At 39.3% G+C, this 16739-nt stretch overlaps 1 protein-coding gene across 1 annotated transcript; it reads left to right on the top strand.

Moving 5' to 3' along the window:
- The first annotated feature begins 681 nt into the window (after positions 1-681).
- LOC139871284 (uncharacterized) lies at positions 682-10643 on the top strand. Its single transcript, XM_071859013.1, has 3 exons — positions 682-1128; positions 8847-9856; positions 9998-10643. Exons 1-3 carry the CDS (start codon positions 682-684, stop codon positions 10641-10643), a joined length of 2103 nt encoding a protein of 700 aa, XP_071715114.1.
- Positions 10644-16739: the final 6096 nt, after the last annotated feature.

Consider the following 16739-nt stretch of genomic DNA (forward strand, 5'->3'; position numbering starts at 1 on the left):
CTCGAGGGTTTAGCTTTTAGAATTTCGACCAAGCTTTGGGTAGTTTAACCCCAAACACCATGCTCTAGGTGTCGTTTGGAATTTAAACTCTTACGGTCGAAACTTATATTTTGAACGAAATTTGTAAAACGGACCGTTGTGGGCCCGGTGACGTAAAACTCATTTTTATCGTGGAAATATCTTAGTTGTACTTATTATGATGTGACGTAATAAGTCGTTTCGTTTAGAAGTGTCGGGAACCGAGTTTTTCGCTCGCATGTAATTGGAAAACAGATCAGGAACTTTTAGTTCATTTGGACGCCGTCCAAAAGCCTTGGACACCGTCCTGGACTTCACTGCAGGACGCCGTCTAGATAACTGGATGCCGTCCAGATGCACTGCCTCACAAAAAAAAAATTACCTAGGGCGTGTTTTTGGTATAACGAGGGTTGGGTCGTTACTAATCATGCGTTATTGCTTTGAACATCGAGCAAGATGGTTGTGGTACGTTTGAGCATGGCATGACATGTGAGTGTAATAGTGAGTCGCGACCACTATTACGGTTGCAAGTCAAGTAAAGCAAGGACGTGCAACAAGTATTGAGCTATGTGTGATGTGTGTATGGAAATATGTATATGAATATATAAATATATATACATGTAATGTTTTGTTGGCGATGTCTAATCCATTTCGATCTTCATAATGAAGACGAGAAATGGAACGGAGATAACTGATGGGGGTCCCTCACATGTGGAAGAAGACGAAATGACTACAAAAATAGAGGCCGCCCTAGAAAACTACGTCTCGGTTTTCTCACGAAAAGTTAAGCAAATACTTAAAGAGTCGGTTTCGGAACATGTGGTCGATTTAATTCGAGAACAAATGGCTGATGTCCTGAGAGAAGAAGTTGAAAGGAGGTTTCCAAGACCTCAACATGGGGTAGAAATGGTGTTTAGCTACAAAAACTTTATGGCGACTAAGCCTCCTCACTTTCACGGGGATCCCGATCCCATGAAAAGTATGGCTTGGATCTCCGATGTTGAGGTTTGTTTTCATACTAGCGAATGCCAACCCGAAAAGAAGACAAGGCTTGCCACTAGTTTGATGAGGGGCAATGCTAAAGATTGGCTTGATGGTAAACTTGCTATGGTGGGTGAAACGAGTTTTGTAGGGTTGTCTTGGGAAGAATTCAAGAAAGAGTTTTTCCTTGAGTATCATACACAAGCGGATCTTTCTAAATTGTGCAACAAATTAAGAAATATGCGTCAAGGGTCTTTGGACCTAAACACTCTCAAAACCAACTTTCTAGCCAAGACGCTTTTTTGCCACGAGTATGTGGGGAATGATCAGTTGTTGATGGAAGATTTTCACGCAACCCTTAGAGATGATTTGAAGGGTAGAATTAGTATTGGTCATGTTGAAACTTTTGCTAAGATTTTGGCGGTGGCAAAAGGGTTTGAAGCGCAAGCTCCGAGTCCGGTTGGTTATGGGACGAGTAAAAGAAAATTTGAAGCTTCTAGTTATTCCAACAAGAAAAGAAAGTGTGTGTCCGAAAGCGTCGGAAGTGTGAGGAAAGGTGGTTCAAAAACTTTTACACCTACTTGTTATAGTTGCGGGAAGAAGGGTCGTTTCTCCCGCGATTGTCCGAGAAAGACGGTCACATGCTTTAATTGTCAAAAAGCGAGGCACCGGAAGTCGGAATGTCCCGAATTGTTAGATGACCAAGTAAAGAAGCTTGAGAAGGCGGCGGGTACGGCTAGGGGAAGCAACTATTTGATGACCAACGATGAAGCTAAACAATCCAACGAAGTTGTCTCAGGTACTTTCATGGTTAATTCTAATCCGGCAAGGATACTATTTGATAGCGGTGCTAATTTATCGTTTGTGACTCCACGATTTGTGTCTAAGCTTGATAAACCGCTAGCTAAGTTAAGTCATCCAGTAGAAGTCAAAATAGCGGATGGTAAGACGGTGCTAGGGGTTGATGTTTGTAAAGATTGTAATGTTGTGTTTGGTGCCAAAACCTTTAAAATCGATCTCATCTTGATGATTTTGGGTGAGTTTGATATCGTCATTGGTATGGATTGGCTCGATCGTTATAGATCTGATATTGCATGCCATGAAAAGTCTATTCGTGTGAAGACCCCAAGTGGGGGAGAATTAATTATTCATGGCGAGAAACGGAGAAGACTTGTGCCATTATGCACTTATGCACGGGCACGTCGTTTCCTTAGTGGTGGTGGCATGGATTTTCTTGCCCATGTAGTTGGTACTCGTGAAGAGCCACCATCTATTCGTGTAATTCCGGTGGTTAATGAATTTGACGACATTTTTTTTGGATGAGTTACCGGGTGTTCCGACGGAAAGACAAGTTGAGTTTCACATTGAGTTGGTTCCGGGGGCTACTCCCATTGCTAAAACTCCTTATCGTTTAGCACCAACGAAAATGCAAGAGTTGTTAAATCAAACCCAAGAGTTGCTTGAAAAAGGTTTTATCCGACCGAGTGCTTCACCATGGGGCGCTCTGGTTTTATTCGTGAAAAAGAAGGATGGTAATATGCGGATGTACATCGATTATCGGGAGTTAAACAAAGTGACGATCAAGAATCGCTATCCATTGCCTCAGATTGATGATTTGTTTGACCAACTCCAAAGTGCGACGTATTTTTCAAAGATTGACTTACGGTCTGACTGTCACCAAATGCGGGTCCGTGAGGAAGATATTGAGAAGACGCCTTTCGAACTCGTTATGGCATTTTGAATTTGTAGTTATACCTTTTGGACTTACGAATGCACCGACGGCATTCATGGACCTTATGAACCGAGTGTGCCAACCTATGTTGGACAAGTCAGTAATTGTGTTCATTGACGACATTCTTGTCTATTCTAAGAGTATGAAGGAACATGAACACCATTTGCGCGAAGTGTTGAAGACATTATGGAAAGAGAAGTTGTATGCTAAATTATCAAAATGTGAATTTTGGCTAAGGGAAGTGCAATTCCTTGGCCATATTGTGAAGAAGGAAGGTATTCAAGTTGATCTGGGGAAGATAGAGACGATAAAGAGTTGGGAACAACCGACTACGCCTACGGAAATCCGAAGATTTCTCGGATTGGCCGGGTATTATCGTCGGTTTATCCAAGACTTTTTCTAAAATTGCATCTCCATTGACAAAATTGACAAGGAAGAATATGAGATTCAATTGGGAGAACGAGCAAGAAATTGCTTTTCAATTGTTAAAGGAGAAATTGTGTCAAGCTCCGGTCTTAGTGTTGCCGGAGGGTGTTGAAGATATGACAGTTTATTGTGATGCCTCATTAAATAGGATCGGATGTGTTCTAATGCAACGGGGTAAAGTGATTGCTTACGCATCTAGGCAATTAAAGGAACATGAAAAGAATTACCGGATGCATGATCTCGAATTAGCGGCGGTGGTCTATGCTTTGAAAATTTGGCGCCACTACTTGTATGGTGTCAAGTGTACGATCTATTCGGATCATAAAAGTTTGAAGCATCTTTTTGATCAACGAGATTTGAATTATCGTCAACGTAGGTGGATGGATGTGGTAAAGGATTATAATTGTGAGATACTTTACCATCCGGGTAAGGCGAACGTGGTCGCGGATGTGTTGAGTCGAAAGAGTTAACATCCGACGATACGAGTAGGATCGTTACACATGACAATTACTAACGATTTTCTTGTAAAGCTCGGTGAGATTCAAATTGAAGCTTTTGTTAATAACAAACATGAAGAACGAATCATGGGGCAAACGGAGTATATTCAATTAGGCCCTCACGGGTTGTTGTCCTTTCAAAATCGGGTGTGGGTACCAAAGATGGAGGATTTTCGAAAGGTGCTTCTCGATGAAGCGCACAAGTCTAAGTATTCCATTCATCTTGGTGTGATGAAGATGTACCTTGATTTGAGGAAATAGTATTGGTGGCCGGGCATGAAACGTGATGTTGTTAAGTATGTTGAGCAATGCGTCACGTGTTTGGAAGTTAAAGCCGAACACCAAAAGCCGTATGGTAAGTTGCAACGGCTAGAAATCTCGAAGTGGAAGTGGGAGCATATTACCATGGATTTTATTACCAAGTTTCCGAAAATGGCAAGAACCCAATTTTATACTATTTGGGTGATCATTGATAGATTAACGAAAAGTGCTTTGTTTCTTCCTATCAAATAAGCAATTACGTCGGAGGCACTTGCGAAAATGTTCATTAAAGAGGTGATATCGAGACATGGCGTTCCCGCATCTATCGTTTCGGATCAGGACACGCGTTTTACTTCTCGATTTTGGAAAAAGTTTCATGAAGATATGGGTACGAGGGTGAATATGGGTACGGCGTATCATCCTCAAACGGATGGTCAAACCGAGCATACCAATCAAACGTTGGAGGATATGTTGAGAGCATGTATAATAGATTTTGGTGGAAGTTGGGACGAACATTTACCTTTAGTGAAATTTTCGTACATTAATAGTTTTCATACTAGTATTGGAATGCCACCTTATGAGATGCTATATGGTAGGAGGTGTCGAACCTCGATTTGTTGGGGTGAAGTGGTTCAAAGGGAAGTCGGGAGCACCGACTTAGTATTAGAGACTAATAGTAAGATCGAAATGATTCGTGCACGTTTGAAAGCGGCGCAAGATAGACAAAAGTCTTATGCAGATAAACGTAGGTGAACGATTGAGTTCCAAGAGGGTGACATGGTGATGCTTAAGGTTTTGCCATGGAAAGGTATTATTCGGTTTCGAAGACGGGGAAAGTTAGCTCCTTGATTTATTGGGCCATTTAAAATTTTACCTCGTGTGGGTGAAGTTGCGTATCATTTGAAATTACCCGAAGAGCTTGCGGGGATCCACAATACATTTCATGTTTCCCATCTCCATAAGTGTCTTGCGGATGATTCATCTTGGGTGCCGTTAGATGAGATTGAGCTAAACAACAAGTTAGAATACGTCGAAGAGCCGATTGCTATACTTGATGAAAAAGTCAAATTGTTGCATAACAAAGAGGTGAGGACTTTTAAGGCCCAATGGCATCGTAGTAAAGGTATCGAGTTTACATGGGAACTCGAAGAATTTGTTTTGGTGTATCTTCCTGTGTGGCATGCGGCGTGGATTGCGAGGACGCAATCCGGTTCAAGTGGGGGAGAGTTGTAAGATTCATTTTCAGTTGAGTGGGACGCCATCTAAAGGAGTGGAACGCAGTCCAATTGTGAAAGATTGGACGCCGTCCAGATTTTTAGACGCCATCCAGATGAACTGACGGGCCAGCTATTTGGTTTTAGATATTTTAAAAGGGCATTTTGGTACTTTTATATGAGGGACGAGTTTAAGGCCACTAGATCAGATCTTGGGGTGTCATTTACTCCACTTCCAACAACCTCATCCCTTCCACCTCAATTTTAGAGAGAGAGATTCCTAGTGTGAGAAAGCTCAAGCAAAGGAAGAAGAAGCTAGTTTCGGGTCTTAGCTCGAGTTATAAGTTGTTCATCTCATCACTAGCTACGTTTTGATTGTGGTGGTAAGTCCTAATATTAATTTCCTTACTTAAATTAGTGGTAAGGGTTAGGGTTTGGGTTGGTGATGAACATAAAACCCATTTGTTAATGATTTGGGGGTTTTTGGGTAAGATTGAGCCATGAGGACTCAAGGATGACTAACCTAGGGTTTTGAAATGATAAATTAGTTTATGATTCTTAAATAGTTAGTAAGACACTAGCACACTTGTGTAGTTAGTAAAAAGTGTATTGGGGTTCATGGTTGACTTGGAATGGGTCAAATGGGCAAGTTTGACCTAATGTTAAATTGGGCATGAAAATACCCTAGACTCGTGTTAATGAGAGTCTTAGAACCGTAATCACTAGCTTTTAGTGATTAGTTGTAGATTTTGACCTCGGTTGAGTGATTCTAGTGCAAAGGGGCCATAAATACCCTTTTTGGGTCATAAATGCACTAGTAGGGTTAGTTGGTGATAGTCCGACTTGTTATGAGAATTAATTGGGCATTAAATTGTATTAGGTGAATCGCATTGAAGGTTTCAAGTATTGTTGGAAATCTCACCAAGACGATAAGGTGAGTGGAATATCTATGTATGTATGTATGTATGTATGTATGTATGTATATGATTTATTTAACCGTATTAATGGTGTCACATAGCCGTTTTGTGACCATAGTTGTGAGGCATAGCCATTTTGTCCACATTGATAATTGTGAGGCATAGCCGTTTTGTCCACATTTAATAATTGTGTACATAGCCGTTTTGTGCACATGGTGTGAGTATTAGCTTGTCTATACTTATACGATGATTAATTGATGCCATAGCCATTTTGGAACACTTGGGGGTGAAGCCATAGCTATTTTTGGAACACCTCAGGGGTTAGCATACCATATCCATTTTTGGGCACTAACGGTTGTTATGAACATCGATGACTCGATCACAAAGTCATTCCCTTGCGAATATTGGTTAACCATGATTTATATTTGTTGATGTGTAGCATTTCATTATTATTATGATTATTATGCTAATGATGTTGCTAGTTGTACGTTTTGATGATACTAGCTTTTGTTACGAGATGACATGCGATATTATGTAGTATGTGATGTTGTGGATGCGAGTAGGTAATTTGTATATGCATGTATATATTTATTCTACTCACTAAGCTTTAGCTTACACTCTCGTTGTTTACCTTTTAAGGCTCCGGCACGGATAAGGCAAAGGTATTCGTTTGGATTAGTGGCTCTCGAGGGTTTAGCTTTTGGAAGTTCGACCAAGCTTTGGGTAGGTTAACCCCAAACACCATGCTCTAGGTGTCGTTTGGAATTTAAACTCTTACGGTCGAAACTTATATTTTGAACGAAATTTGTAAAACGGGCCGTTGTGGGCCCTGATATCGGCTAAAAAGTCATGTTTTTATCCCCGATATTGAGTCCCAAAAGCATAAAGTTCAAAACTTTGTTGGAAAAATAATCGCTTTTTCGGTTAAATTTGCAGATAAAGTAATTACGAAGACGATGCAAAAAGAATCAAGAGAAACGGAGCTAAAAAGAAGATTCTAGAGCGAAAACGATGAAAGGCAAGAAATCAAGTTACGATCCAGGGAACCAGCAAGCCAAAAGGCTTGCCAAACTGGCTACCAAACGGCCTGCCAGTATGGCAAACAGCCTACCAAACGCACAGATCAAACGGCCTCGTTAAACGGCTTGCTTAGCAAACGGGCCCTTCAAATGACTTGCCAAACGCCTGCCAAACGGCCTGCCAGCTGTTTGCAGGCAAATTTTGTGCTTATTTAAAGACTTTTTATCATCCAATTTCAATACACTTCTCTTCACTCTCTCACTACAATACACTTTCTCTCACTAGAGCTTTCAAGACCTTCTCACCTTTGAGCGGGAAATTAAGTACCTAGAGGCGAACGCCGAAGATTGTAATAGGAGCGGTCTAGAGGATGTCAGCACTTGTAATAGTCCGGACCTCATCTGTAAATGGTGAACGCTTTCCTTAATGAAATTATCTTAAGTTGCTTTCATCTTACATGCTTATCTATCCATTGCAAATGTTTATTATATGATTGAATACTTTATCTGAAACTTATGCTATTGTTATGCTGAAACCTTGACGATTTAGAAGTTTAATTTACGGATCACCCTTTTCGCTTATTCACGTGGCTATAACCTAGTATTAGGTACTGATAAACCCTAGGATACGGGTAAGTAGTTATGTGTGCTTAACATCACAATAGGGATATAGTACCTACGTATGAATAATCATTTATTCGTCAAAGAAGAGCTGCCCATTTAGGTTGTGATTAGAGTGGACAATATAGAGTTCAGTGAACACTGGTCTGCTTAGAAGCATGATTCGCATCAAAAGCAACGTTCTTGAGATGTTGTAAGTTGATCCGGGGTTGAATAAGCGATCGCAAAGGAAAGACCTCTAATCCAATTAGCAGTACCTTAGAATATCTAAGATTGCACATCTGTTAATGTTAAGGCATATCATAGTATTAAGTGGTGGAATAATACTTTAGTTAAACCAACTAGGATTAAGAAAAGCTGAGACTTTCCTTTAGGGATATACCACTTTGTTCATGTACCTAGGATTCTATCCATAAGGTCGTTTAAACCCTTTAAGTTAACGTTGGGAGTAGGGATATCCGTCTTAGCCAGAATCTTCAAGGCCTAAACTCTTAGTGACAAATCAGTTAGGTTCATAGCCCAATTGATTGAGGTTTAGTGTTTATCCTAGGAAGTTAAACTCCTATGATACTTCCCCATCAGAACCCTATTCTTCATACCTATCTATCCTTATCTTTATAGTTATACTAATATATATTCGTAGTTAAAAATATTGGGACTGAAAGCAAAGAATATATATTAGTATAACTATAAAGATAATTGGGACTCAGATATTTTGACAGAATCTTTGATCGTAGTCGGGGGAGAGCAACTACCATTCGCACTTTCTTCATAGTCGGTTAAGTTTGAAATGGAATCTACAGAAATTAATACCATAATTAATATTTTGTTTTTATAGTTTTGAAAAGGGTTTACTGTAATGGCGACTTTAAATCCTATACTGACAAACTCCCTGTTTGTTAAGCATGTGTGTTTCTTGTCAATTTATCTTTGAAACAAGTGGCCAGACCGACAACGGAGAGGCATGATCCTTTTGGTTCCAATATAATTGGAGACTGTTAAGAAAATCCAACAACCAAGTCCGTGTATAATTATCTTCTTTTTTTCGAAAAGCAAGTAGGATATATAAATATAAAACACAAGGAAGCGATAAGGGGAGAAATGCAAAGCATAAAGATGAAAGATGAGCTCATATATTTTTAATTACGAATATATATTAGTATAACTATAAAAAATATTGGGACGTGATCAAAGATGAGCTTATTGTGGCAATTAAATGGTTTTGGGAAAAGGGCGAATTCTCAAGAGGTTGCAATGCCTCCTTTGTTACATTGGTTCCCAAGAGGTGCAACCCGACCGAGCTAGGAGACTTTCGTCCAATTAGTCTTATAAGTAGCTATTACAAGATTATAGCTAAAATTTTATCCAATCGGCTAAAGACTATCATACCGAGAATTATTGGGGTTGAACAAAGAGCTTTTGTTAAAGGTAGGTATATTCTTGACGGTGCTTTAATTGTGAATGAAAGTGTTGAATTTTTGAAAGTAGATAGACGGAGAGGTTTTCTTTTTAAAGTTGATTTTGAAAAGGCATTCGACTGCCTTAATTGGAACTTTTTGATTGATGTTATGAAATGCATGGGATTCGGTACAAGGTGGAGGAAATGGATCTTCTCATGCTTAAGCTCGACTTCCATTTCCATCTTTGTAAACGGGTCTCCCACATCCGAATTCCAACCTTCCCGAGGGGTTCGTCAAGGTGACCCCTTATCACCATTCTTATTCATTATTGCTTCGGAGGGTTTAAACATCTTGGCTAAAGCCACCTTGGAGAAGGGACTTTTCAAAGGAGTTGAGGTTAGAAACGATAAAGTCCTCATCTCTCACCTACAATATGCGGACGATACGATTTTTATGGGTGAATGGAGTCGAGCAAATGTGTATAATCTCCACAATCTCCTTAAATGTTTTGAATTGGCGTTGTTGGGTAAATGGCGTTGTGGGGTTAATAGTGATGAAACTAACTCAATTGCAAACATCTTAGGATGCCAAGTAGTTTGCTTTCCGTTCACTTACCTTGGCTTATGTATTGGATCTCGAATGAAAAAGATCAAAGATTGGGAACCGGTAGTGGAAAAAATAAAATCCCGACTCTCGATTTGGAAAATGAGAACGATGTCATTTGGAGGAAGATTAACTCTTATCAAATCGGTTCTTAGTAGCCTTCCATTGTATTATTTCTAACTTTACCGTGCCCCACCGTGTCTGATAAAACAAATTGAGTGTGTGAGACGAGTGTTTTTTTGGGGCGGGTCGGATACGGATTCAAAAATTCCGTGGGTTAAATGGGAACAAGTCCTAAATACATATAGGAATGGGGGGCTAAATATTGGGTCACTTAAAAGTAAAAATCTTGCGTTGTTGGGTAAATGGTGGTGGAGGTTTTATACCGAAACCAATTCTTTGTGGGCTAAAGTTGTTCGTAGTGTTTATGGGCCTAGTGGTGGTTTGGATCTTGATGCTAATAGTATTCGATCCCTTAACCCCACCACTTGGAATGATATATTGTTAACAGGTTGTGAGCTGGAGGAAAAAGGCATATGCTTCAGAAAGTCTTTCAAGAAAACTGTGGGAAACGGGCAATCAACAACATTCTGGGACGAGAGATGGATCGGTCAAGACAAACTCAAAAATATTTTTCCAAGATTATACAGGTTAGAGAAGAACAATTCTGTTAAGGTTGCAGATCGAATTGATTTTGTTGCTGATGTTCCAAAAGGCTGCTGGGACTGGTCACGAGCTCCGTCAGGAAGAACCGAAGGCGAACTGCAAAATCTGGCGTCTTTAATCGCGGGGTATAAATTTGATCGAAACAAAAAAGATTCATGGGGATGGTCATTAGCTCACAATGGTATCTTCACTGTGAAAGAACTTGCCTCTCTCGCAGAAGATTCAACATTAACAGTCAACAATAATGTGCAAGAAACCATCCGTAACAATTTGGTGCCAAAAAAATAGAAGTGTTTGTATGGCGTGCAAGACAAAGAAGATTATCAGTAAAAACTGAACTTGATATGAGGGGTATAGATCTTTATAGTGTGAGATGCCCGTTGTGCGATGATGACCTTGAAACAGTGGATCATTCATTAATTTTTTGTGATAAAGCGATGGACATTTGGAATCGTGTTTGTGGTTGGTGGGGCTTCGAACATCTTAACAATTTAAGCATAAACGAGATTCTTCAGGGTAACACTCCAACCTCGACGACAATCCTTGGTTCGAAAATTTGACAAACGGTGGAATGGGTTTGTGAGTATCTAATATGGAAGAACCGAAACGATATGGTTTTTCGAAGGAAATAATGGACCGGGCCGATAGCTTTAAACAAGATTCAAGTGAAGTCTTTTGAATGGGTATCAAATAGATTGAGAAACAAAAAGATTGATTGGCTAACGTGGCTAAACGACCCGAGTGTGTATCTTAAATCGTAGTTCTCTTGTGTATAGCATAGTTCTCTGTATTTTTTTCCCTAGTGTTGCACTCTTAGCAACCCATCTTCTGTCATATTGTGAACTTTGTTTGTTTGGGGTGATGTGGGGATGGGTTATGCTTTGCATTTCTCCTCTTATCGCTTCCTTGTGTTTTATATTTATATATCCTACTTGCTTTTCGGAAAAAAAAGACAATTATACACGGACTTGGTTGTTGGATTTTCCAAACAGTCTCCAATTATATTGGAACCAAAAGGATCATGCCTTTCCGTTGTCTGCCTGGCCACTTGTTTCAAAGATAAATTGACAAGAAACACACATGCTTAACAAACAGGAAGTTTGTCAGTATAGGATTTAAAGTCGCCATTACAGTAAACCCTTTTCAAAACTATAAAAACAAAATATTAATTATGGTATTAATTTCTGTAGATTCCAGTTTAAACTTAACCGACTACGAAGAAAGTGCGAATGGCAGTTGCTCTCCCACAACTTGAGAAACCGGAGAAATTTTTCTTTATAAAATAAAAACAAATCTAAACCCTAATGAATCTCATCAAAAATTAGATCTTGATCCTTGTAGTCCAAGAAGCCGGATAATTTCATCTGACTTTGAGATTTCATTGCTTTTGGATAAGTTTTACTCAAATGAATCAGGATTCGACCCTCTTCACGATCCAAAAGGGAGGCTCAGTCTTAACGAACTCCTGATTATGGAAGATGAAATACGGGAAGAATATCCAACTATTTTCAATTATCCAGACTTGTTTGAATTTAATCCCAAAGAGAAACGAAACACTGATAAAACAAAAGCTCCATTTACTGAAAATCTGTTAAATCCTAGTAGAAGGTTAGACGTCTATAGAGAATTTATTAGGCAACTCTATTCCTCAGACTTCCCATTCTCAACATTTCAAATCAATCTGTTAAAAGAGCTACGTTCTCAAGTTCGTTCTCTTTACAAACTGTTAAAAGAATGTGGGGATGATATTTTTGTCAAATATCGGGATGTAGAAATTGATTTCAAATTTGATTTAGAGTCATTCATCAGTTTTCTCCCACTTCACCTATAAGGAAGTTTCTCCAATTCATATCAACCGTTATGTCTCCGCAATGATCTCTGAATTAGAATTTTGGACTGAAAGCAAGAAACCTAACCATATTTCAAAATACGGAAATCGAGATTTCTTTTACTTCGATCCAGCCTCATTTCTTATCAAAAGATTAATTGAAGTTTTTCCAGAATCCACCGAGGAAAGAATACATCAGAATTTCTTCGCAAAATGAAAGGAAATATATTCTAAAGTCGTACAAATTCTCACTATGTCAAAATTTCCGTTTACAACCCCAAAAAGGAAGATCATTTGGGAAATATCTAAAAACTTTCAAATTACTATCGGTGATCCTGACTGCGCGGAAGATCTGTTATTTTAAGACCCAGTGTCAAAACTTCTTTTTGAACTTAATTATCGAGATACTGGACTAAGGGATGGAATTTCAAACGTAAAAAATTTAGAAGGGCTTTGGTTAAATTTATGGACGACATCGGAGATTTACAAAAGCGCGAGCGTAAAATGCTAAGTGATTTTGAAATATTTTCAGTACACTCCGCTGATCTGCTCTGGATGGTCAAAGAAGCTTTAAATTTATCTTTCTTTCCGCGTCATTTCTGGAACTTAGTTGTGGAACATGTGTAAATTTGAGAAATTAATAAAATAAAACATTTTAATTTTACTCCTTCTATTTGTCTTTTTAAATTATAGTCTAATTAATATAAATAATCGGATTAAGATTCGAAGAAAACTTTTACCTTTTTATTAACCGAGTTAAAATTTTAAAAATATAAAATTCGCGAGTCGCGTCGGGGAAATAAGCCCGTGAGCCGCACGGACCCATTTTTCTTCTCCTTTTCTTCTTCTCCTTTCCTTTTCCCTTTCTCCCTTTCTTTTCTTTTTGTTCTTCTCCTCTCTCTTCGTGACACCACCACCGACGGCACCCATCACCACCATCAAACCCAATTCTTGACCATTTTCAACGATTCGAAGCTCAAATCTGACTCTCTCCTAAACACGTTTCTATCATCAATTTGGTGTAAAAGGTACTATTTCTTGGTCAAAATTCGAATTCTTACTCAAGGTCAAATTTTTGACTTTTAAGAAAAATTGTGTTTTAGGCCAAATTTTGGATTCCTTTATGCTTAGTTAGATAATGTGATTGTTATGTGTTAGTTTTTAGGTTCGATTGAAGCGCTTTGGATAGTTTTTAGCTCTAGATTCGTTAGTTGAGGTTTTAGGGTAGAAATTGGTGAAATTCTTGGAAAATTGATGTTTTGCTAGCTTAATTAGGCTTAGTGATTCATTTAGAATGCATATAAACTAATTTTGGAACAATGTATGCTTGTTTGCTTAAATTTGACATTTTGGTTAAACTACACTTAATTAGGATTAGGGTTATTCCTATAGTTAAAACGTTTTTAAAACTTAGGATTGCCTTAAAACTAGTCCAAATGAAGATATCATCGGTTTGCTCATGAAAATGTAGCTTAGTCTTTGATTTTCTTTATTTTGTACGTTTTTGACAAAATGAATATTTTCCGGTAAAACGGCCTTAATCTTTGACTTAAGAATGTTATAGCTCAAGTTTGGTGGTTTAAAATATTTAAGGTAATCAAAAATGGTTATTAGAACCATTGTATGCTTAAAAATCATCACATTTTGATCAAAATTGCATATTACGACTAACTCGCTATAATTATTATTTTTAGCATTATTTATCGTAATCACGGGTACACTTTGAATATTGCTTAAAAATAAGTTTGTAGTTGGATTAGATATTGTTTGTGGTAATTTTGGCTATATTTGACTATAACAGAAATTTGGAAAATGCCATATTTAATGCCCTCATTTCGATTTTTTTCTCGAAAAATATATGCATTTTTTAATTCTAAGTCTTAATCTTTTGGAACATAACCTATGTTACTTGATTTTTGTAGATGGCTAATCGCTTACCAGCAGAATATGAGTTGCCCCACTACCTCCTCGGGCAAGACGATCCAATAGAGAATGAGCCATTTATGAGGACCTGGATTAATCGGCCAAAAGGGGGCTAACAAATATATTAACTGGACGATTATGGAACAGTGTGGAAGGGCCAATGAGCTTAGGGAAATCTTGAACTTTAGAGCAAACGGGAAAACACACAGAGCCTGGCAAAACCTGTTTGAGATAAATGAAAAAGCGTACGATGATACGCGAAATTTATGGCAACTTGGAGGTTTGACTCAAACGTTGATCAAGAGGATTACAGTGATCAAGAGTGTATCCACTTTCACCACCAAAATCAGACATACCACCTATCTCTTGCACGGTTTGTAAGGTATTTAGAACTGTACAAACCGTCACAGCTCAACAGTTCCATATTCAAGAGAGGGTACACCACCTTGAATAATATAGACTACCAAGCTTTCTGGCGCGAATACACCTCCAATAATGAGCAGTGGAGATCAAGTAAAAAGGCTTCGAAATTCATCAATCCCGTACATCGCATCCTTCACCACCTCATCACTAAAACCCTTCATCCAAAAGCCCAACATGGTGGTGCTGTTACCATTAACGATATGCGCCTGATGCACGCTATGATGCACAACCAGAATATGCAAGTTGCACACCTCCTGGCCCAGGCATTTACTAATGAAAAGAATTCAGATAGGACAGTTGTGCCAGTTTTGGGAACCGTTGTTACCAAACTCCTTCGTCGGATGCGTGTTTTGGGGAGTATCGAGAGGTTTGGGTATAGAATCGGGGCCGAGTCAGAAGAAATAGGGTATAAGATACTGAACACTTGGGAATACATTCGCATCGAGGGTGAACAGTTGATCATTGCAGCTAATCTAGTAATACCTGATTCTGAAGACCGGACAGTGCCGAAGGTTAGAGTAACAGGGTTTAGACCTGATTCTAGGACGAGAGATGGTAGGAGACGGCGGGGTTCTCAGGAACCAAGGGATGAGGATGATCCCACCGCACAGGGACGGCCCACTGACACCTGCCGACACTCATCAGTTGGGGAAGGTGACAGGCCACGATTTCCGCCATACCACTACCACATAGGGGATCTACCAGGACACGAGATTTGGTTTGCCCAGCATGCGATCTTTCAAAATTTGGATCATTTTACACATTACGCAGGCAGGCAACTCAATGTCCCGCCATATCCTCATGAGTATCCGGTATTAGTATCCTACAGGGATCCCAGAGGCGCGGGCCTGAGCCACCAGTATTCGGGACCTCCATCTCCACCTCGGCATCACTACACACAGCGCACAGTCATCCCACCTCCACCTCCTCCTAGGAACAGAGCACAGTGGCTGCGGGTTTTGTCGACAACCTGTTCGACACCTCCCATTTGAACGCTAACATAGATACATCCACCGATGCTCAGGAATCGGTATGGGATCAGGCTGCGCACCGGTATACGACTGAGGGGATCGCGCAGGGTATAAATGGTATAGATGTTAACCCACAGTGGGGTGGGATTTGCAGGAAGGTATGGGTTGGCGTACAGGGCCTATGGTTTACACAAGCACCTCATCGCTTACAGGGATGATTACACGTTTGGACGAGATACAGTTCAGGATATCCTCAGGTGTGAACACAGCGAAATTGGCACAACAATTCGCCACAGACGAGGAGATGACCGACGAGGGTTAGTCCGCATTGAGAAACCCGACGAGGCCGCGCACCAGTGTATCTTACTCCCTTCTATACCCGCCACCTCAACCATGACTGTATTTATTTCTGGAATATTTTGGATAATTACTTATGATACTCTATTACTTTATGTTTGTACGCCCGACTTCGGGCATAACTATTTTATGTTTTTAGTATGTATGGTATTTAGAATAACAATTGCATGAATAAAACGTCACAAACAAACGAAGATCGAGACCATACGAGATGGAAGCATGACTTGGAGCAAGGACGAATTGAACGAGGATGACACCGGCACAAGGATTGAAGATCCCATAATTTTCACGCCATCCGACTGCACGCCTTGCGACAATGGGGGAGTACTACGTCTTCACCACTTTTTCAATAGACATACGCAACCTACTATACCACTTTAAAAACTAAGAGTGGGATTGACAACCCAACCAACATAAACTTTTCATAACAAAATGCCTCTTTCAAAACCAAAAGTGTGGGATACACCGTATCCCTAACATTGAGGACAATGTTATTTTAAAGTGTGGGATAGAAAATGTTGCACATAACGATTCTTGTAAAACCTCAAGTGTTGGAAAAACTAAATTTTTTCTTAAAATTTAAAACTTTTCGAACTATAAGAACATCAAGGATTATAAAATTCTATAAAAGATCAAAAGTTTTTGCTACAAAATAGACAAAAGAGTAAAACGAGGTTAAAACTTTTTGTGAAAATCAAACCAAGTATTCCAAAAGAGCATTGCATAACGAAAGGCGCTATTTGACCCATTATAATTGTTATGAGGCACCCACAAATCAAGGCTTTATAAGCACTCATTTTTAGTGCTTCAAAATATTTTCGTTGAGCGCACCGATGTTAACATCTCAGAATCAGAACTTACTCTTGATCTACATTTCGGAAT

Source organism: Rutidosis leptorrhynchoides, chromosome 10 (genome assembly GCF_046630445.1).
Source record: "Rutidosis leptorrhynchoides isolate AG116_Rl617_1_P2 chromosome 10, CSIRO_AGI_Rlap_v1, whole genome shotgun sequence".
NCBI classification, from domain to species: Eukaryota; Viridiplantae; Streptophyta; class Magnoliopsida; order Asterales; family Asteraceae; genus Rutidosis; species Rutidosis leptorrhynchoides.